Raw genomic sequence first — 23,163 nt, 5'->3', positions numbered from 1 at the left:
TCCTGACATCAGCCTTGCCAGCTGCAAATTGGTAAGAGTTGTGTAAGCACTAGACAGCCTGCTCTCTGGTAGTGAAGGAAGTGCAAAGAAACAGACTCACAACCAGACCTTGTGACATTGAGTAGATCAATAAATGAATTGATTCCCTCCCATTCTCCCTGCACTCAGCTTGATTCAAGAGGTTTACAAGCAATTTAGGTGCAGCTTTGTATGTTTGATTCTTGTTTCTATCAAATAAATGACATACCACTTCTATTTCCAAAAGAAATAAACCAAAAGAAAATGGTCACTCTTAAAAATGGCACGACATTTGTTTAGGGTTTTCTTTTTTTGAAAGTTTCTGATGAATCAGTCCTCCTTTTTCTGCTGGCTTTTCTTACACATTACTGTAGCTTATGCCAGAAGAATGCATCCCACTGGTGTGTAAAATGTGGGAAAAACCAAATGAGTAAAATTTTAAGTTTTTTTTTTTTTAAACTATTGTGTTTTTCCCTCTCTTTGCCATTTTTTCTTACTGCATTTCATCTGACCAGTACATCTTCTGTGTTGTGTTTGCCACCTATAGACTGGCTCAGACAATGAGCTGGTAGTATATAATTTGTCATGTCCAGTTTTGGAAAAAAAAAAAAAAAAAACTATCCCAGGAACTAAAGGTGGAGTTAAACATTGGCGAAGATGGACTTAAAAAAAAATCCCTATGCCTCTGCTGAAAAATCCCCCATCAAACATCTGTTTATCCACAGATCTAAAAACACCTCACAAAGGATGGTATCATTACCTTCATTATACAACCAGGGGGAAACCAGGGTGCGGAAAGGTGAAGCGATTTGCCAAAGGGCACACAGTCAGTAGCAGAGCTGAGGATGATAGAATTTAGGTTTCCTGATTTTCCAGGCCTGTGTCCTATCCACTGGTCCACTCTGTCTGTGACCAAGGTAGCCAGAAGATTTAAAATCATTTGGCTAGATTAGCTTGGCCGGCTAATGGAAGAAAACACAAAACTGAAAACTCTACAGAAATGTAGGGGTGAAGCAACCAGTAGTGTACTGTAACAATATCACTTCTTGACTTGCGCTATGTCCTTTAATTGATACATCTAAAGGGGTGAAACTGTTTACATGGCAGGTGATGGCTATGTTCCATTGAAGGAATGTGCCTGGATCCTATTGGTTATCTAAGGTGACCTCCACCTCGTGCATTTTGCATCCTTGTTTGTTTCACGTCTGTCTGTGGGCAGTTAAATCACAAGAGGAGAACCATTCTCCATCATCCAAAACTTTTCTCTAAAGCAGGGATCGGCAACCTTTGGCACGCGGCCCACCAGGGTAAGCCCCCTGGCGGGTCGGGCTGGTTTGTTTACCTGCCGCGTCTGCAGGTTTGGCCAATCATGGCTCCCACTGGCTGCGGTTTGCTGTCCCAGGCCAGTGGGGGCTGCGAGAAGTGGCGCGGGCCGAGGGATGTGCTGGCTGCCGCTTCCCAGACCCCATTGGCCTAGAGTGGCAAACTGCGGCCAGTGAGAGCCGCAAATGGCTGAACCTGCCCCTGGCAGGCTGCGGGCCAAAGGTTGCAGATCCCTGCTCTAAAGTAAACGTTCTTTATGCCATAGTGAATTACTCATTAATCCACCATGACCTCAAGAGTTGTCCAATACTTAGTGCAGAATGTGCATAATCAAGGATTACCCCGTCATCAAAATATTCCAAACATGGAATTGATTGCAATTGCCTTTAATTATGCTGTTCTTTATTATTGCAAGTGTACTGTATCTTTCCAAAGAACATAGCTACACTGCTACACTGCCATCCTAGTTAGGATTGTTATTTATTATTCATAATAGCACGGGTAGAGCTGTTACTTTGCCCTGAGCTGTTGAGATTGAAACTCTAGTTATACTTACATCTGGAAATGATATGATCAATTGAATTAAAATATCCTCTTCTAAAAAGTGAAACACATAAAATACAATTGGAGGAATGGCTGTAGTTTCCTAGTTTATATGAGCAAAGAGAAAATTAACCAAATAGTTTGTCAAGATCCAGAACATCATGTGCTGAAAGATAAAGTCATTGCTTGTGTTATGTTAGGAGGGGCAGACAGACAAAACCTAGATGGGATCTGCTATGGCTCAGAAAGAAAGGAATATGCAAGTTAATCCTTGAGTGAAATATCAATAAAAAAAGAGATTCCCTTCTTAAATTTCTTCTAAATAATATTGTGAAAAATCTTTGCACATATAGACGGTTTTCTTTCCATTCTAATGGGTAGTAAACTAATGACAGAGATCCAACCCTACGGTTAAAGTCTGAAAAGTAGGGATATTTTGCATACTGTCTTCTTTCAAGGTGGTACATTCAGTAGTACCTTCAATAATTTCGTAAAACTTCTGGAGATTCCTGGTGGCTACTGACAGCACTGAGACAAGGTAACTCCTCACTGAGAGGATAAGGAGAAATCATTCTGAGAGCCAGACAATTCTCCTCTTTATAAACTACAGAACACTGGGCCCTGGTTGTGGACTGCTGACTCAAAGCCTGTACTTATTTGACAAAACACTTGAACCTGTTTTAACTTTAGGCACATGCTTTAAGTCCCAAGAATTTGTATCACTTTTCAGGAACTCTGCATGATAAACATTCATCTGCAATATTTTCTTAAGAGAAATGCACAGACTGATGCTGTGAGATAGCCAGGAAGGAAGGGAAAGTCTAGAACAAGATACTTTAACTCGTATTCATTCTGTGCATCATCTGAAATTATCCAAATAATTTGTTTGACTAGATTTGCATTAAGCTTTTGATAACCAAGCATACAAAATCACCAGTATATGACTCCTAGATCACATAAGTGCATAATGCAACATTAGTGTCAGAGTGGCAAGGTGATACCCCTTTGAAAGCTTTTGTTTTTAAATACTAGAGGGAAAGAAAATTCAGAAGAGACAGAGTATGAAGATATGGGGAAAAGAGAGAGAGGAATATTACAAGGCTAGAATAATGAGAATCATTTAGAAGCAACTGACCTTTGTCCAAGTGCATAAAAGAGGTGTGGTTAATATGACCAGCAAGATACATTTTTATTGGACTTGCTGAGTCAATCATCTATGTGAATGTACTCAAAGTAAAGCTCTAATAAAAGGTTACCAGATTTAAATGTCCTTTGTTGGATTACGCAAAAGCAAACACTTTGAATATAGCTATTTCCAGAATAGATTATACCCGTTGCTGTATGAATGGCATTGTCCTGATAAGAATAAATTCAGCCATCAATAGAAATTAAAAGGAGATAATATGCAAACACAGTGCACTTCTCTGTACTGTTACATTTGCATCAGCAAAGTATGTGCTGGTGGCATTGCCTGATTCGAAGCAAGAAGCAATCATGTGGATTAGGGGTAGAAATTGGGATGGGAATTGATGGGCTGAAATCATCCTAACCTTATTCCCACAAAAAAGGAAGGGGTTTTACTGAGATGTTTGTCTTGACTGTGCCTGTACAATCCTTTCTCAGGCTGAGACAAGAGAAGTCTTTCTGATGATACCACTACACAACAGAAGACAGAATATTGTGGCAGCAGTAAAACAGACGTGGGTATTGGCTGAAAGGGGCGGTGGGCTTTCTGGATCAGCGGTCATTGTTCATATTGTAATTGGGTTCTTTCAGGTTCAGAGGCTTAAATCTATACATCTTCCACATGTTTTGATAGTTTCCCTTGACCCCTTTCTGTGGAGTAGCTACCAGTAATGCTTGAGCTTTAACTACAGACTTCCATATTCATGTGCAGTCAGCTCCCTCACATTCACCTCCTGTTGTATGTTGCAGTAAAGTAACTGTGTGGAATACATCATCTTTCCTGTGCCAACAGCATAGCATTCAGGGTGGTAGCCGTGTTAGTCTGTATCAGCAAAAACAGCGAGGAGTCCTTGTGGCACCTTAGAGACTAACAAATTTATTTGGGCATAAGCATTGTGCACATGATCTTATCATTTCACTGCAACTAAAAAACAGTGAGAACCTGGATAGTGAGGGAAAACCTTTTTCAGAACAAAATGCAAGATATCTTCAGCAATGGGAGGAGAAAAGGGGACTGGATAATTGCAAGCAAAATAAAATTATTTTTTGTACAGGGTGGTCTCTGCCCTCTAGTCCATCCATCCCAAATCTACTGTTCAATAAAAGATTCTGTGACAGATATCAAAGCCACTCTCTGTTCCCTTTAAAAGAAGTAGGAATTGAGGCATTTCAGTCCCCTACATTCCTTTGAAAATCACAGTTTATAAGATTAAAAAAATGACCAACAAATCAGTTATTTTCAGCTGAGTTGGTGTTTCATCTCTCAACACTTTAATGCACAATGTCCGTCTGTCTTGACCCTCCTCTTCTAACGTTGCCGGTTCAGGTGGTTATCTGGGACTTACTGATCTGTGACAATAACATGTTTCCATTTCCTTGTCCGACTGACCTGTGAGGTTTGAGCGGAGTGAGAGGGCAGTTTCCCACAGAGGGAGGGGTGCAGGGATGGAAGCCAGATTTGATGGGGAGTTCCACAATCACTCACTCTGTACCTCTTCATGGGAAGTTTTTTTTGTTTTGTTTTTTTTTTAGCTCCTTTCAATCAAGGTCATTAAAAATGAAGCCCCTGGCTCAGGGAACATTGTGTATGTTCTCAGATCTGTCATATTCAAGCATTTTCTTCCTCAGTGGCTTTTTGTTACTGGTTAAAAGCACCTTAAACCTTAATCCTGTCAGTTAACAAAGTGAGATGACAGTTCTCTGTGGAAAGTTGATCCTTAGTTATCCAGTTAAACTGCCTGCTTATTTATCTGCCACAACTGCCAAAAACAACCCTCTCCCCAAAAAAACAAACAAACAAAAAAAACCCCACACTCTAAAATCTTGCATTCCTTGCCAGCTGGATTAAAGTGCTCTTTCATTATGGGGCACTAATCATATGTTTTAAACCTTGCCTATTACTAGGAGACATAGAAGGAACAAAATAGCCTTGACCTCCCACTATTGCATGTACTTTATTTCTGTAATTCTCTAATTGCAAAGGGCTTTGTGTTACCACTTTATGGGATGCCTGGTGATTCTGAAGACCGCTGCTAAATTTCTGCTTTCAGCCATTTATGGAAAACAGCTACAGCTAATCCATGCTAAAGGTTGTGTAACTCTTCCACGCTTGGGATGGGCGTTTTGCACCATGCCAACCTGTTCAAACAAACCTCTGCCTGAATTTCTAAAGTCCAGCGCCCTAAGATTCCCCTGTTGCTAGGCAAAAAAAAAAAAAGGGGTGGGGTGGTAGAAATAGCTTCATTTCTTTGCCTTCCTCCTTTTTCCCCATTCCTCACAAGGTCTGATGCAAACGGGCTATAAACTTGCTTTGAGCAGCTGTCACAGTGACAGATGCTTTTTTATTTTGGAAAGTTAATCCAGTTCATAGATGGTGCATCCCTTTTTAACACTAGCCATGTAAGTTCTGTATCGTCTATCGCTGAAAATGTGTTCAGCTAAGACTCCTGTCCTGAGCACTCACGGTTGTTGTGTGTACAGTACGGTGTCTGGTTTCAGAGTAACAGCCGTGTTAGTCTGTATTCGCAAAAAGAAAAGGAGTACTTGTGGCACCTTAGAGACTAACCAATTTATTAGAGCATAAGCTTTCGTGAGCTACAGCTCACTTCCTCAGAAGTGAGCTGTAGCTCACGAAAGCTTATGCTCTAATAAATTGGTTAGTCTCTAAGGTGCCACAAGTACTCCTTTTCTTAGTACGGTGTCTGTTGGCTGCCGTCATTCCTGCTTGTCTCTGTTAGGGTGGTTTGATGCCAGTTCACACGGTAGTCAGATCCTCAGGGCCTGAGGCTGGATGGTGAGGGTTTTTTTTCTGTTTAATGTGCTCGACATGGCAAGTGCCATCTCTTCTGGTAGAAGACTGCACTCTCTCATGTTGGTACTCAGAGGCATTAGTGTAGCATATATGGATCCTTGCATGTAAGGGTAGTATCCAAACACAGGAAACAGAAGAGCTTGGATTTGTGTATGTGTCTTGCTGCTTGGAAGACTGTTTGTATTGTAATAAGTTGGGTACAATTTTCAAAAAAGACTTAAGCATAGAAGAAGTCTGTCATTTTTAAAAATGGGACTTGGGATCCTAAATCACTGAGGTGCTTTTGAAAATTTTTCCCATTTAAAAAAAAAATGATAGAAACTGTCTTGGGAGAAGTAGCATAGATGCCCCAATTCAGTACAGGAATAAGCTATGCTCATATCATTTTATACCACTGAAACTGCATCCACGATAGGAGGGTTGATTTGCTTTATTATACTAGTGCAGTTAAAGTGGTACAATATTTATGTGTAGACAAGCCCCTAGGAAGGTCATTTTTGAATCTACTGTTCTCGCTGGAAAAGTTCCTTCACAGCAACTTTTCTACGGTCTCCTCAGGCCCCATTTCCCTTCCCATACAGTTGGCCATCTTTTTGTCCTGACTTATTAAGTTTGTAATGACCTCTGATCAGATATCTTGTCTTCTCATTCGTCTATAAAGTGCCATGCTGTAGCATATTCTACTAATGTCCCTGTCTTCGGTCTTTCCCTGGCTACAAATATTGTCTCTGAGCAAGCTCGGTTACGTTCTTCCTCTAATCAGCTGGCACCACCATTCACACATGCTCATATATTCAGGAGGGTGTAATTTTCCTTTATGCTAAACAGGAGCGGGCTGGGATTGGGGTGGTGGGTAGTGGGTGTGTGCAGGGGAGGGAGAAAGCAGGTTGCCAAAGCCCTAATTCGAAGTTGTATGGTAGACTGTGCCAGGAAGCTTTTGGTACTTGAATACAGATTAGGCTTTGCAGGAGCTGAGCCAGCCAAGAAGCTCAGCAAAAGCTAGATGGCAAAAAGCAGAGAAATCGCTGTTTTAGTTTTGGTTTTTTTGTTTTGTTTTGTTTTGTTTTTTGACTAAACGCCCTTAAAACCCATCTGAACAAAGGAATTAGCAGTTTGTACTGTGGCATCCTTCAAAAATGTGCTTGAGAGAAATTACCTGATTAAATCTTAGAAGCATTATGCACTCACATTGTAACCTGATCTATTAGTTTGGTTGTCGACTGAATTAATAAGGCTATACATTTTTACTTCAATATTCAGGGTGTTTCACTGAATCTGTTCACTCGTTTGGTTTACTGCAGTATATAGGGTGCCTTTTAAAGCTATACCAGTCAATGCTGAAATCCTTTGTTAATTTTCAAGAACAAATCTTTAGGTGTTTTTTTTTTTAACCTCTTCTTGCAGATTTTAAAATCCAAATGACCATGTTCTGGGTACAGATCTCACAAATGCTTTGATCTCCAAATACAATATTTCACAGTGCATCTGGAGCTCATTTCTGGTTGTTGCTGTTCAGAGCAAGGTTCTAGGGCTTCAGTTCTTTGAATAAGGATTTATTTTTCAGAGATGAAAGCTTAGACACAGTGATTTTTTAAAAATCAAATTATAAGACCATGGTTGTTAAATGTAAAAGGCGGGGAAGGAGTGCACCCATCTGACAAATGCTGCTGCTCAAAATTATACAGTTTCTATGTAATGCTGTGTCTGCTGACATGGGCACTGTAAAAGCTGGTCTAACGCTTAATCAAATTAGAAAAAGAAAGTCCTCACTTTTTGCTTTCTTTGAGAAAGTGTAGACGGTCCTCTTTTTATACCTGCTCCAGATTTATGCCTTCAGTTTAGCATTTTCGCTGTGCCCAGGGAGGAATCTGTGTCATTAAACACCAAATTTGGCAGTGCCAAAAAATTGATTCAGTCTTATGTGGGAGAAAAGTATCAGCAAGTACAGACAAACACAGCCTACTTGAACTTACTGATCTTCTATTTAGAGGTAGTTAAATACTCTAGATATCAAGCCTGTCTAGGAACTGCACCTTTTCTCATTAGCTTCTGCAGTAGGTCTGATCCTAAGAGGTCGTGAGCACTCACAACTTCAATTAAATTTACTGGGGCCCTGCCAAATTCATGGTCCATTTTGGTCAATTTCACAGTCGTGGGAATTTAAAAATCGTAAATGTCATGATTTCAGCTGATTAAATCTGACATTTCAGGGTGTTGTAATTGTCGGGGTCCTGACCCAAAAAGGAGTTGTGGGTGGGTTGCAAAGTTATTGTAGAGGGGGTTGCAGTTCTGCTTCCCTTACTTTTGTGCTGCTGCTGGCGGCGGCGCTGCCTTCAGAGCTGGGCAGCTGGAGCGCGGCAACTGCTGGCCGGGAGCCCGGCTCTGCAAGCAGAGTCCCCACCAGGGGCAGCGCAGAAGTAAGGAGGACCTGGTACGGCATCGTCGCCCTTAATACTTCACTGCTGCCTGCAGAGCTGGGCCCTCAGTAAGCAGCCACCACGCTCCGAAGGCAGCCGTGCACGAGCAAGGGTGGCATGGTACGGTGCTGCCACCCTTACTTCTGCGCCGCCTTCAGGGTGGGGCGCCCGGCCAGCAGCTGTCGCTCTCCGGCCACCCCCCTTTGAAGACAGCGCAGAAGTAAGGGTGGCAATACTGTGACCACCCTAAAATAACCTTGCAACACCCCTGCAATTCCTTTTTGGGTCAGGACCCCCAATTTGAGAAATGATGGTCTCCCCCATAAATTCTGTATAGTATAGGGTAAAAGCACACAAAAGACCAGATTTCGCAGGGGGAGACCAGATTTCATGGTCTGTGAGGCCTTTTTCATGGCCGTGAATTTGGTAGGGCCCTACACTGTGGTGATCCGCTCATTCTGAGGTGCCAGCCTCTCCTGAATGTGAACAGCCAGCCTTCGCATATGTTTTTCCAGGTGCTTCAGTGTTTAGGTTGCTTGGCTTTTTGGCTCTGAGAGACTGCAAGTTTTTGCCAACCATTGTACTGTATTTTGCATCAGTGTGGCTCAGCTCCAGTAGCTGGGATGTGGGGAAGTGGCATTCATCTAATCCATATTCTGCACATTTCATTTTCTTTTTTCTTTCTTCCCAGAGAGTAGCCCCCGGGAGACGTTGTTGCATTTTGCAGTGAGGCTGGGCCTTCTGAGGTTGACATGGTTTCTGCTACAGCAGCCAGGTGGAAGAGGAGCTCTTTGTATCCACAACAACGAAGGGGCCACACCTGTGAGCTTGGCATTGGAGCGGGGCTATCAGAAGCTGCATCAGCTTTTGACAGAGTAAGAATAATTTTTCTAAGTTCCTGTGTTGTCTTTCCATCCCCTGCAGCATCCTTGCCTGTATTGTGCAGTTATTTGAATAACACAAATCCAAGTACTGTTCTTTGTAATTAGGTGCAGTTTTTGTTGTTCACTCTTTATTTTTGCCTTTGTTGCTGGAAAGGGTTGGGCAGGACCTCAAGGTTTATGGGAAATGCAATAGTCATGTTATAGTCTCATTTCTGTTTTTGTTGCACAGTCTTCTGTTTACAGCTGTCACGTCATTTTTTGTAACAGTAGTTAGAGTTAAACCTTAAGCAAATACAAGTGAAGAAATTTTTCCTTGCACAAGTGCCAGATCCCCCAATGGAAAGCTGATATTGGGAGTTTGGGTGAGGTTTTTTGTTTTTCTTTCTATTAAATAATATTCTCTACCAGTTTTTGCTTAAAATAAGCCATGCTGATCCTATAGAATAAAATATGAACATTTATGGAAAAGATATATAGCCCTGAAAGTCTGGGTTGAAATTAACTTGTGTGTTTAAAAACAAAATGAGAGGTGTGTGAAGACATACTGACTAGTCCCAAGTGACCAATCATGTATGCGTTTTCACATTATTTTCTTTATTGAAGTGCTTTACAAGAATGTTTTGGAGGACTAGAAGTTATTTTTGATAACAGTATATTGAGAGATCTAGTTTTGAAAGCCAAGGCTGATGACACTTATTTAATCTGTTTGATTTGAGTGGAATGTTTGTCAAAGCAGGAGAAAAAGTTTTAACCAGTTGCACACTTAATCTATATTGGTATCCATTTTTACTGTCATTTTGTCATTGTATCTTGTCATCTCAAGCTCTTCGTCATTAACTTTCCTTTTCTACTCTGAATTTTTAGGTTTCAGAGTAACAGCCGTGTTAGTCTGTATTCACAAAAAGAAAAGGAGGACTTGTGGCACCTTAGAAACTAACCAATTTATTTGAGCATAAGCTTTTGTGAGCTACAGCTCACTTCATTGGATGCATTGGTGTTTTGTTGTTTTAGGAAATGGGGGAGAATAATTCTCGAAGCTGAAAATCAGTCTTTTGCTAAATGTTGCTGAAGTCGTTGAATTTAATCTTCCATCTCACAAGTTTCAAAATTGTCTATCAACACCATGTTAAAGTAGGGCGGGGGAAAGAAGCTCTGTATTAAGCTTTCATTTAATACCCATCATCTGGGAATAATATGGAGGCATGGGTGGGCGTTACACCTGCTTTCCCAAGTGATCTTTTGATATATGAATCATTCTGTGACAATGTTCAATCCCCATAATACTCTGATACCCACACACCTCCTGTCTGTATACTGCATTAAAGTTGGAATCAATGGATCAATCCTATAATAAGGTGAAACTCTCCTAGGTGTTTAGATGGTTAGCAACATAACAAGGTAGTCAAGAAAGACAGGATGCAGTCAAGAAAATTACATCAGTCGAAACTTGATTGTATAGCTTCCAGCAAGTACTGTAAATATTATTATTACCCAAATAAGAATAGAGCTGATAGTTTAGTAAAAATGGGGAAATAAAGCTGTTACAACAGCTGCGCAGTGTACTTGAGGAATATTTCACAATTGGTTCAAGTACTGGAGTGTCAGATCTCTGTTGTAGTGAAAACTAAAAGTTCCGAGTCTTTGAATTTCTGGCAGTATCCCTCTAGTGTTACTGTTTTTCTCTGGAATCGACTCTGACCTAAGACAAGAGGCTTTGTGATGGCCTTGTAGTTCACCTGTGAAAATAAAAGACCAAATTCCAGTTATGCTACCAATATGACTGAGTTCCTGTTATCCATACTATTTCCTCAAAACATTATTTAGCTTCAGCAACAAGATACAGAATCCCCCTCTTAGCCTGACTAGTGAGGACATGACGTGTGGATATATTATTATTTATGCTATCGTAGTGCCTACAAACCTTAGTCGTGGACCAGGACCCCCTTGTGTTAAAACAAATAATACAAAAAAGTCAGACCCTGCCCCAAAGAAAATTAAGGCTCTGTGTAAATGAAGGGATTAGTTTGCACTGAGTTGACACTGGTTGGCATGCAATATGTGAGCCATACTAATAACATGCACACAGGAGAGCTGTGCCCTTTTCAGTTTGTATCATTGGGTAAGTCTACACATCCCTGGTCAGTAAGCCTTTGAGCCCAGGTCAACAGATTTGGGCTCATGTTACTGTGATAAAAATAGCCGTGTAGATGTGACTTGGGCTCTGAAGTCTGGAGACAGGGATAGGCTTCAGAGTCCAAGCTCCACCCCCAGAATCTGCACAGGTATTTTTAGTGAGGTAGCATGAGTCCCATCAGCCTGAGTTTGTTGACCTGGGCTTGAAGACTCACTACCGCTTGTTGTGTACACATATCCATTGGGTACATGGCGTGGGCTTGACATGTACTAAGTGTGTTGTATGCTTAGAGGTTATCCCATGGTCCTTTTTGCTTTGCTGCTGAGCTGTGTGTGTTCTTGGATTTTTCTCACTGCATGTTGTGGGATGCTTAGCGGAAGCCAGTGGAATTCTGGGATGTGGTCAAATTTAAAAAAAATCCCATGAGTCCTTTCTCTCTCTCCCTTGATTCCTACCTGTTTATGAAAAAGGCTTTTCCTTTTTAAGCTGTTGCAGTTCTTCATGAAAACAGCCTTAACATTTTCTTCCTTATAACTCCTGGAGAGTTGTTGCTTTCTTATGTTAACTGGTCCCTGCATCATCTCTATCTTAATATGAGAGGTGTGATCACAGTTTCTTCAAGAGTGAAAGACAGAATTGGATTAGAACAGACAGCAAACTAAAATGAAGTGGGATCTTACTGGGGGTGTGATGAATAAGTCATAAATCACCCCTGTGCGCCTTTGTTTTATCTATAAATAAGGTTTGCAAAATAAACCTTGCCTCTCTCCTAGTGAAAATGGAATAATCTATTGCCTGAGGCAGTGATATGTTCCAAAACATCCCATCAGGATCCTCCGTTACTGGAGCTCATCCACATTTGCTAAGTATCTATCTATTTATTAGACATTTTAAATGCATCTCTCTAACTTGCAGGGTAATATCCAGTGACCAAATAATGATCCATCCCCTTCTGAAAACAGCTAGGAAAATAGGCTGGCCTTGAAAGCCAGCTGTCTCTTAGAGCGGTGGTGGGAGCGAATTCCAGATTCGAGGTCCCTTCACTGAGAATGGTTTGCCAATAGCCCTTTCATGTTTAATTCTGGCCCTACTGTGAGCTTGAGAGCCTCAGCTAACCTCAATGCCCATGTGATCATGCAAAGGGAGAGATGACCTCTAAAGGAATGTGCTTTGCAGTATGGGTAAACAAGCACACTAGCTTTGCTCAGCCTAGTGCGCTAAAATAGCAGTGTGTATGTGGTGGCACAGGCAGCTCCTGGAGCTAGCTGCTGGAGTATGAACCTGCCTAAACCCCGGGGTATGTAGGCGGGTGGCTAGCTCAAGCAGCTGACTGTGCCACCATAGCCATATTGCTGTTTTTAGCATGCTAGCTCGAGCACAGCTAGCCTGTGTTTGTCTACCCATGCTGGGAGACATGTTCCCAGTTGCTGTGTAGATTATACCCTAAGAGCAAGCTCACTCTGGAACATAGGGGTCTCCTGCTTCCTGGCAGTAACTTGGCTGTGTAAGAGGACAGCTGCATTTTGCACTAGCAGATGTTTCCAAATAGAATGCAGTGTAGTAATCCAGGCTATCAGGTCCATGTTCTTCATTGCTTTGTGAAGCAGGTAGAGGAGGAGATTCCAAGGACTAGCTGATATTCAGTTTGCCAGTTGACTGACACCCCTCCACACACACACACTCACACCCCATCGCCATTGTTGGGGGCAAGGGGGAAAATTGGGGAAGAAAATATATAAACATGTTTAAAAATTAACAGGTGAGATTGTGAATGGCAAAGACTAGAGCAAGGGGAAGATCACTCAGGCCACTTTGCAGGACTTCTCATTGTATCATCTCCACTTCCTCTTATTGTCCTTGAATGTGTTCGGGAATGCTGCACATTGTTGATGATTATTTTTAAAATCTGACATACTGTTGTGTGTATGTGTCTATAAACAACCTAACAATGCCGCCTTCATAATCTGAATTGCTTCTTAGTAGCCTAAATCTTTTAGTCTAATGACCGAAAAGTGCAAAAATCTTCAGTGAGCTACACATGTGGAATCTTTCAGCAGCTAATCCTGAGTGTGGCACCATAAAAAAAGAAGTAGGTGAGAAGGATGAAAAGAACCACAAGGAATACACCCCTTTTTTTTTGTCCTGTCTGGCTCTTATTTTTGGACACTTATGAGAGAAAGGAGAGATTCAAAGCTTAAGCAGTCACTAATTTCTCCTAGAAACCTTTTGATTTTCATTTGAGTCAGTTCTGCGTCTGTGCAGTTATCACTGTCTGGTGGGTTTCTAAGGGATCATAGGGAGAGTATTACCCTTCCTTAAAATATTCTGATAATAGCCAGGTGCCTCAGCATGTGAAGATGTAAATCAGTGCACAGAGAAGCAGGACAAAGTGTGGTTCTTGTCAGAAAATTGATGTAATTTCCAAGTTCATACTGACCGAGACCCAACTAACATAAAAGAAAAAAAAATCTCACGGATAACAAGATGTTTTGTGAGCATTTTGCAATCCTTGATCTAAAATACGTAAGTGATGAGGTCTGTGCTGTTGTCCCAATGAGATGCTTTCAGTAGTGCCTCTGAGATGGGTACTTTTCTATGTATCTGTCACTTTAGGCACTTGAGTACACACTTAATTTTAAATACATGAGTAATCCCATTCCTATTTAGCAAAGGATTTAAGTGTGGGTTTAAAGATAGGCATGTGTTTAAATACTTTGCTGAATAAGGGCTTTAACTGTGGTCAGAGTAGAAGCTGAAGACTTTCTCTTCCCCTCTCTCATCTCCAAATATTATAATAACAATAACAAAAATGAGGATAAGTCACTTGACATTTTCATTTATTTTCATGGCTAGGTAGTTTTATTTAACTTAACCTATTCCTAGCAGGAAAGTTGCCTACTATGTAAATGCACTCCCAGAATCACCACTTATACGCATGTACTGATGTAAGTACCTGGCTTCATATCAGCTCCAGGTTTTTGGCTGTTGTATGTAAGCCGGTGCTTCTTCTCTGACAGTCTAAAATATCTTTGCCTATGTGCTTGTCCTCAGCTGGATTTGAACTGATAACTTATAGATGAAAGGTGACATGTCCTCCTAAGGTTGCCTCTTATTGACCCTTCAACTAGGAGGAATGATGGTGGCAGAGTGAGATGCATAAATATTAAGCACATGGACAGGAGTGTGCAAAGCATCTCAATTGCCAATGGCCAAGAGCAACCATAATTGGAAAAGAGTGGGGGTTGCTTTGAGACTCATGCCCTTCTCCAAAGCTCATGAAATGCTTCCTCCTTCTGATAAGAATATCAAATTTCTTTCCCTCCCAGCGTTGTCTTCTTTCACTAGATGACAACTGATTTCCTTTCCCTCTCCTAAAGTTTTCTCAGTAGATTTGATATTACAGGGACACTGTCCAGTTTAAAAAAATACTAAAAATGAGTTGTCTCTTTGTATTAATATCACCTTATATTATTAAATTTAAAAATATTAAAATCTAATATGCTTTTAATGGTGTTGGAGTTATTCTGGATGAAACCATGCAGAGGCATTTGGTAGAGTTTACCATCATGTCAGACGGACTGATGAGTTGAGTATTAAACTGAGCTGACGTAACTGTCCATATAGTAAGTGGATATGCACTAGAGTTAGGAGAGGATCAAAAGGTAAAAGTGGAGTTTATGGATCAGTTGTTGTGCCTTACTGGAAACATACCACCCAATGAGAAGATAATTATCAAGCAGATCTAAGTACACATGTTATAATTTGCAAAGACTGGGTATGAAACAGTCCATGGAAGGCACGACATTGGAACCGAAAACTCCATTGGAAATGGCCATACAGACTTGTCTAGTGATTGCTAACACCAGAAGCAACCTCATAAGGTGTACAAGTGGCAGACACAAGTCCCAAATTGATTTCTTTTTGACAAGAAGCAGCAACAGCTCATGAATAATCAATTGTAAGGTAATACCTGGCAAGAGCATTATAAACCAACACAGACTTATTATGGACTTCAGAATGCAGAGACCTCAGAAACATCTAAACTGCTGGGCACTGGAAAAGCTGAAGTGGTGGAAACTTAAAGATAGGAATGAAAAAAATCTTTGAAGAAGTAATGTATATGCTTCCAGACTACACACAGGGATGTGTGGAAAATAACTGGTACAAACTAAAGTTAATATTGCTGGATGTGGCACAAGGAGTCCTAGGAGTGATGAAATCAGTGCCGAAAAGGATAAGGAGGAACACTGGGTGATGGAATCATCAAAAGAAAGAATCCATTGAAAAGAAAAAGGTAACCTTTAAAAAAACAGTAGGCCAGTGGCTTGAACAGTGATAATAGGGCGTATATGAAGGCAAAAAAGGAAGCTAAAAGGCATGTTATGACAAACAAAATTTAGGCCAGTGACAAACTGTATAACTGACAAGGAGGAGATGAGGAAGAAAAGACCATCTGCAAACTCATTAAGTCGAGAGAAAATGATGAGGGATGTGAACCAGTTTGTGTATTATTAGAAACGGACATGGTATATTGCAAACAAATGCTGCATCAATCAGTAAAGTCTGGGGTGATTATTTTGAAAGAGTGATTAATGAAGAGAACCCAAGAGAGGAACTAAGAACACATAAGCCAAACTTGGGCATGAAAAATTACATGCAGGATGAAGAGGTTTGGGAGGCACATAGGAGAATGAAAAAGGAGAAAGCTGGTCCAGAAGAAGTACTGGTGGATGGGCTGGAGTCATTGGGAAGGGGAGGTGTCCTATATTTTACAAGTCTGTTGAACTATATTCTTAAGAAAGAGGAAAATATCTAATGAAAGGCTTAAAAGCTTCATGGTGCCCATTTTTAAACATAAAGGAGATATTACACTGTATTTCCTATTATCACTCAATTCAGCTGACATCACATGCTATGAAGATATGGGAGAAGATTATTGAAAAGTATTTGCATGGAACAGTTGAAATTTGGAACGGTCAATATGGACTTAGGCCAGGAAGAAGTAAAATTGATGCCATATTTGCTCTACAAATCCTCATGGAGAAGTTCAGCAAAAAGAGATGGCAACTGGGCATAGTCTTTGTGGACTTGGAGAAGGTGTATGATCATGTACCAAGGTAATTAGCGTTTGCGATGGGCAGGTGTGCTAGACGGATATATCCATTTTATCTGGGTTAGGTATGATGGCTTGACTACTGTGTCAAAACCAAACGGGGCTATGCAGAGAATTTCCAGTAAATGTTGTCCTGCACCAGGAGTCAGCGGTTTTTGTCTACAGGTGTCTTAGATGCGCTCAGTGAGAGTGTACAGAGGAAGACACCTTGGCACACCCTGTTTGTTGATGGCCAGTGGCATGCGCAAAACATTGTGAGACTCTGCAGGTACCAATCTGGAACATTGGCAGCACAGTTTTGAGTCGGCAGTGCTTGGAGTGAATGTTGGTAAGATCGAGGCTATGCTGACTGCGGGAGGAGGACCCACCCCCAAAAGATATTACGGGCAGAGAGCTTAGAAGAGTGAAAAAATTTAAATACATCGGATCAGTGGTTGCTGACAATGGTGTCCTCCTGAGTGATGCTCGGCATTGTACCAAAGCTACTTGATGCAAATGGTAGGCGCTGACCCCAGTTCTCCTTTATAAAAAGATGGCAATAAAGTTAAAGGCTAGAGTGCATAAAACTGTAATTTGACCCCTCCTAACGTATGGGACAGAGACTTGACCTTCCACAAGAAAATAAATCAGTATGTTCCCCAATATGAAGATGTTGGGATGGTCAAATGGTTGGACACTCTGTGAGACAGAAAGAAATGAGATTGTGAGGGGCCTAATGCAGGTTGCCCCAATTGAAAACAAAGTTGAGGGAGACTAGGCTACATTGTTAGGGACACAGCTAGTGAAGACCTGAGAGTTATATTGGTAGGCTGGCCTTTGCAATGGGTGGATGGAAGACATTCAAGGGGGAGACAAAAGGCTCGGTACATGAGCTGGGCATTACTGGACCTTAGAGAGACCAATTGCATGACAGCCAAGCGTACTATCATGAGTTATGGCAAGAAAGAATAAGAATATACTTCTAACCCTTTTTGCTGTTTGTTTCCTATTTTGGACTTCATTCAGCTTGTGCAGACTGATCTGATCAGTCTAACTTTTATTCATAGTTTTTCTTCCTAGACAGTGACGCTTTCTGGGTCTTGTGCCCTAATACAATGCTGTAGTATTTGTGTTTGCAACACTACAGAGTATTTTTTTTTTAAAAGGTGCAATTTAAAAAAGTGGAGTCATGGAAACATTTGTATATGATCAGAAGTTTAAAAAAAACCAAAAAATCATCATCATTATCATTATTTGGGCTTGAGTCTCCTCTGTCTCATATCTTTTATCTGAAGCAGAGCTCTGTGTGGCTAAAAAGCTTCTCTCTCACCAACAGAAATTGGCCCAATAAAAGATACTACCTCACCCATCTTGTCTCTCTTGTATCTTTTGCTGTCATTTACACCTATGAAAAGTGAGTGCAGAGTGGTCATATAACACTGCTAAATCAGGATAGTAGCATTTTATGGTATTTTGCACTCAGTTTGCACAGGTGTATATGATGACACAAGGTGCAAAACAGTGGAGAATATGTCGAAAGGCTTTTACAAACTTGAATTTTCGGCTTAATTTGACCTGGAAATGCCCCTTTAATAAATTTGTGAGCGTTTAGGTGCTTATTTCTATAGTAGCAGTATTGATGGTGTCCTCATACCTCTGTAATTGTAGGGGATGGCTGGCTTTGCCGTTGTGACACACAGAATGTAGAGGCTACACAGACAGTGGTTAATAGGGGTATTAATTTCATTGTTATCCAGAAGAGATAGAATGACTCATTAATTAGGCAGATAGCTTGAATCCACAGAATGTTCAGCGTCAGAAAGTAACACTTATAAATATTTTTATGAAAATACTGTTTGCAAGAGGCACCAGGTTGACAAAGCTGGAACATGACATCTCCTTTGTCACAGCCCTAACCTAGTGGGAGTGTGGTCTCTATGGCCCATTCATTCTTCAGTATTTCTGCTGAGCATGCTAATGAGGGCTAATTATAGGAAATTATTTTTGTGAGGTGTGTAGCTGTCTGCTAGAAACTTGATGAAGAATACTAGCTCATTCCATACAGGTCACTGAAGGTCTTTCATCTGGGAAATTCTTTTTTGTCCCTACTAGACTGGGCTGATTCAGAGTAACCATTTTAAAGCATTCACATTGAGGGAGGCATCACGAGGATTGTAAGAAAACTGCGGGAAATTATGTCCCTTTCATGTTCCCCCATGGTTGCACCCAAACCTTCCCTCTCCCCAAACTTCAAGTCTACTCCTCCCCCTGAACCTCTATGTTTGCAACTAACATAGCACCTCAGCTTCTCAGCATTTCTTCCAGTTAATGGATAAACATTCCTTCAAACCCAGTTATGGCTCAGAAACTATCCTGTTAAAATGTAATATACAACAGACGAAACCTGGTGTCCTATCAAGTAGCCCATATTCACTTGTGTCCTGTTGGATAGATATAGCCCCTTGAATGCCCACTCTAGCTCAGCTGCTTAATGGCTTTGATTGCCACTCTCTCTTTCAATTTTCATATTGTACTAGAATTTATATAGGCTATGATAGTGCTTTCCATGTTGTTCCATTTATTGTGCAAAACTTCCTTATTTTAAGCTGGTAACACTGTTACCTAGTACCCTGTGAATATTTATCTGTTACAGAGTTAATAAGGTTTTTTGGGGGTTGTGGGTAGAATAACTTAGCAATAGGCATTCCAGTGTACCATCAAAGTTGTTCTGCATAAGATTCCGTTTAGTCCAGCAAAAGGGTTCCTTGTAGATAGAAAACAAGTTTGTAACAGGTTCTTAACCAACATACAAGAAGAGCAGTTCTTCTTTGAGTGCTTGCTCATGTCCATTCCATATTAGGTGTGTGTGCTCGCCACATGCACCGGTGCCAAAAGTTTTTTTCTCAGCAGTATCCGTAGGGGACCGGCTCTGGCATCCCCTGGAGCAGCGCACATATGCCATGGTATGAGGGGCACCGCCAGCTCCCTCAGTTCCTTCTTGCCACCAGTGACGGTGCTGGAAACGTCTGCTGCTTCGGCTAGCATTGTCTCGTTCTCTGTTCCTAGAACTTGTAGTATAGTTTTAGTTACCCTTAGTAGTAGTACTTGAAGTTCTCGTAGTCTCGAATGGGACTCAGCCAGGGGACAGGGCGTGCCCCAGTCCCCAGGCTTTAAGCCCCTGCGATCGCTGCAAATGGCCTGTGCCCATCAGCCATCCACATAACTGCTGCCTATGGTGCTTACGTGAGGGGCACATAAGTAACAGGTGTTTGTATCTGCAAGTCTTTCAAACCTAAGATGAAGAAGGTGTGCAATATCCTTTTAAAAGCACTTCTAATGAAGTTGACACTCACTCTGGCACCGGAGCAGTGGTCCGACTCCACACCGAGCACCTTGGCCGGCATAGGTCTCCCTCTACAGCTCCAATCAAGAAGTCAAAAAAAGACTGTGAGGGGAAGATCTCTTACCTCCCTCAAGGGAAAGGAGAGGGCTGGGGACAAGCAAGAGTAAGAATAAGATCCTCCTATATCAGATATAGTCAAAGGGGTGGCTTGCAAGCAAAATGCAGCCTTCCATAGAGTTCTAACATAGCCGGTAGTCATGCTCATGTTCATTGTGTAGGTGTGTCCTGCAGAGACAACATTTCTCGTTATGCAATGCTCATCTTGACCAGAGAAACCTTTGTTTGGCTACAGGTAGAACATTGCATGCCGAAGTAGTTTCCGTTGGCCACACCTGTGTATTAAAGATGAGGTTGGGTGAATCTGCTCCATTTTATCCTAAATACATGCAGCTCCCAGACTTACCCTAATTTTCCAGTGAGACCATCAGCTATGCAAAATTCGGCCATCCCTTTTCTTCACTAATTGCCTGTAATAGGCTGTTTCGGTTCCTTAAGTATGAGTGGTACAGTATTGGATCTCTAGAGGTGAATGCCAAGAGGCACCAATCTTTTTGAATTCAAGATAGTTGGTATGAATATAAAACAAAAGGAAGAATTAATTTAATTCTTATGGCAATTATGTCTTATGGAATTTATAGTATGTGAACTGCTTTGCTTGCAAGTATATATCATATCAGTGTTGCTGTTTTGATTTCTTATTTTACAGCCCGCATTGAAGCCTGAAAAATACTTCGTTTAAGAGAGTGTAGTCCCTTTGTGGGAAGAAGTATAATTTGAATTGCACTGAGAATAATTTTGCTCACTATCTGAGGATATGAAAGTCTGTGAACATTTTATTAAAGAAGGGATGCAAATTAAACCACCTTTCTGAGAGGAATTTTATATTGTCTGGTATTTGATCAGTGGTCTGAACGTTTCCCAGATTACAGTGTAAGGCATTTTGAAACCATGTGTTTAACATTTCACCTTTTACTGGGGAGCAGTGGTTACACAATCCAGAATTATTAGTGTCCTAATCTTCTAGCCTGCTGCTATTCACTTCCATATGCAGTATGGTAAGGAATTAGTCACTATTACGCAAGTAAACTTTTAACTCTTTCTTGCCACCTCGGAAAGCATTCAGACTAGCGAGTAGTCCATAACATATTCTGAGGGCAATAACAAATGTATTTGCTGCTGCTTTCCTACATATTTCTGGAGGCACCTAAAATGTGAATCTCTCTCTCTCTCTCTCTCACACACATATACACAAACTCTCACATACCCATATCCATACCCACACAGAGTCGGGTGTGGTAGTTGGTGAAAAGTTAATCACCTGAGCATGTTGCAGTGGGTCCCTTAACCCATACAACTTCTATATACAAAGAATAGTAAATATGGCAGGCGACCAGCTTGGCTTAATGGTGAAATCCTAGCGGATCTTAAACATAAAAAAGAAGCTTACAAGAAGTGGAAGGTTGGACATATGACCAGGGAAGAGTATAAAAATATTGCTCGGGCATGTAGGAATGATATCAGGAGGGCCAAATCGCATCTGGAGCTGCAGCTAGCAAGAGATGTCAAGAGTAACAAGAAGGGTTTCTTCAGGTATGTTGGCAACAAGAAGAAAGCCAAGGAAAGTGTGGGCCTCTTACTGAATGAGGGAGGCAACCTAGTGACAGAGGATGTGGAAAAAGCTAATGTACTCAATGCTTTTTTTGCCTCTGTTTTCACTAACAAGGTCAGCTCCCAGACTGCTGCGCTGGGCATAACCAAATGGGGAAGAGATGGCCAGCCCTCTGTGGAGATAGAGGTGGTTAGGGACTATTTAGAAAAGCTGGACGTGCACAAGTCCATGGGGCCGGACGAGTTGCATCCGAGAGTGCTGACGGAATTGGCGGCTGTGATTGCAGAGCCATTGGCCATTATCTTTGAAAACTTGTGGCGAACGGGGGAAGTCCCGGATGACTGGAAAAAGGCTAATGTAGTGCCAATCTTTAAAAAAGGGAAGAAGGAGGATCCTGGGAACTACAGGCCAGTCAGCCTCACCTCAGTCCCTGGAAAAATCATGGAGCAGGTCCTCAAAGAATCAATCCTGAAGCACTTAGATGAGAGGAAAGTGATCAGGAACAGTCAGCATGGATTCACCAAGGGAAGGTCATGTCTGACTAATCTAATCGCCTTTTATGATGAGATTACTGGTTCTGTGGATGAAGGGAAAGCAGTGAATGTATTGTTTCTTGACTTTAGCAAAGCTTTTGACACGGTCTCCCACAGTATTCTTGTCAGCAAGTTAAGGAAGTATGGGCTGGATGAATGCACTATAAGGTGGGTAGAAAGCTGGCTAGATTGTCGGGCTCAACGGGTAGTGATCAATGGCTCCGTGTCTAGTTGGCAGCCGGTATCAAGTGGAGTGCCCCAAGGGTCGGTCCTGGGGCCGGTTTTGTTCAATATCTTCATAAATGATCTGGAGGATGGTGTGGATTGCACTCTCAGCAAATTTGCGGATGATACTAAACTGGGAGGAGTGGTAGATACGCTGGAGGGGAGGGATAGGATACAGAAGGACCTAGACAAATTGGAGGATTGGGCCAAAAGAAATCTGATGAGGTTCAATAAGGATAAGTGCAGGGTCCTGCACTTAGGATGGAAGAATCCAATGCACCGCTACAGACTAGGGACCGAATGGCTAGGCAGCAGTTCTGCGGAAAAGGACCTAGGGGTGACAGTGGACGAGAAGCTGGATATGAGTCAGCAGTGTGCCCTTGTTGCCAAGAAGGCCAATGGCATTTTGGGATGTATAAGTAGGGGCATAGCGAGCAGATCGAGGGACGTGATCGTTCCCCTCTATTCGACATTGGTGAGGCCTCATCTGGAGTACTGTGTCCAGTTTTGGACCCCACACTTCAAGAAGGATGTGGATAAATTGGAGAGAGTCCAGCGAAGGGCAACAAAAATGATTAGGGGTCCTAGAACACATGAGTTATGAGGAGAGGCTGAGGGAGCTGGGATTGTTTAGCCTGCAGAAGAGAAGAATGAGGGGGGATTTGATAGCTGCTTTCAACTACCTGAAAGGGGGTTCCAAAGAGGATGGATCTAGACTGTTCTCAATGGTAGCAGATGACAGAACGAGGAGTAATGGTCTCAAGTTGCAGTGGGGGAGGTTTAGATTGGATATTAGGAAAAACTTTTTCACTAAGAGGGTGGTGAAACACTGGAATGCGTTACCTAGGGAGGTGGTAGAATCTCCTTCCTTAGAGGTTTTTAAGGTCAGGCTTGACAAAGCCCTGGCTGGGATGATTTAACTGGGAATTGGTCCTGCTTTGAGCAGGGGGTTGGACTAGATGACCTTCTGGGGTCCCTTCCAACC

The 23,163-nt window shown here is 41.7% G+C and overlaps 1 protein-coding gene across 13 annotated transcripts in view; it reads left to right on the top strand.

Annotated features, from left to right (window-relative positions):
- The window catches only part of AKAP13 (A-kinase anchoring protein 13), a 330,778-nt gene that overhangs the window by 143,725 nt on the left and 163,890 nt on the right, over positions 1 to 23,163 (top strand). For all 13 annotated transcript variants that reach the window (XM_073304193.1, XM_073304191.1, XM_073304188.1 and 10 more), the window contains one exon: positions 8,990 to 9,173. In XM_073304193.1, coding sequence (XP_073160294.1) covers positions 8,990 to 9,173 — 184 coding nt within the window. The remainder of the gene's footprint in view (positions 1 to 8,989; positions 9,174 to 23,163) is intronic.

Source organism: Lepidochelys kempii, chromosome 10, assembly GCF_965140265.1.
Source record: "Lepidochelys kempii isolate rLepKem1 chromosome 10, rLepKem1.hap2, whole genome shotgun sequence".
NCBI lineage: Eukaryota > Metazoa > Chordata > Testudines > Cheloniidae > Lepidochelys > Lepidochelys kempii.
This window is presented reverse-complemented; position numbering and strand designations above follow the sequence as displayed.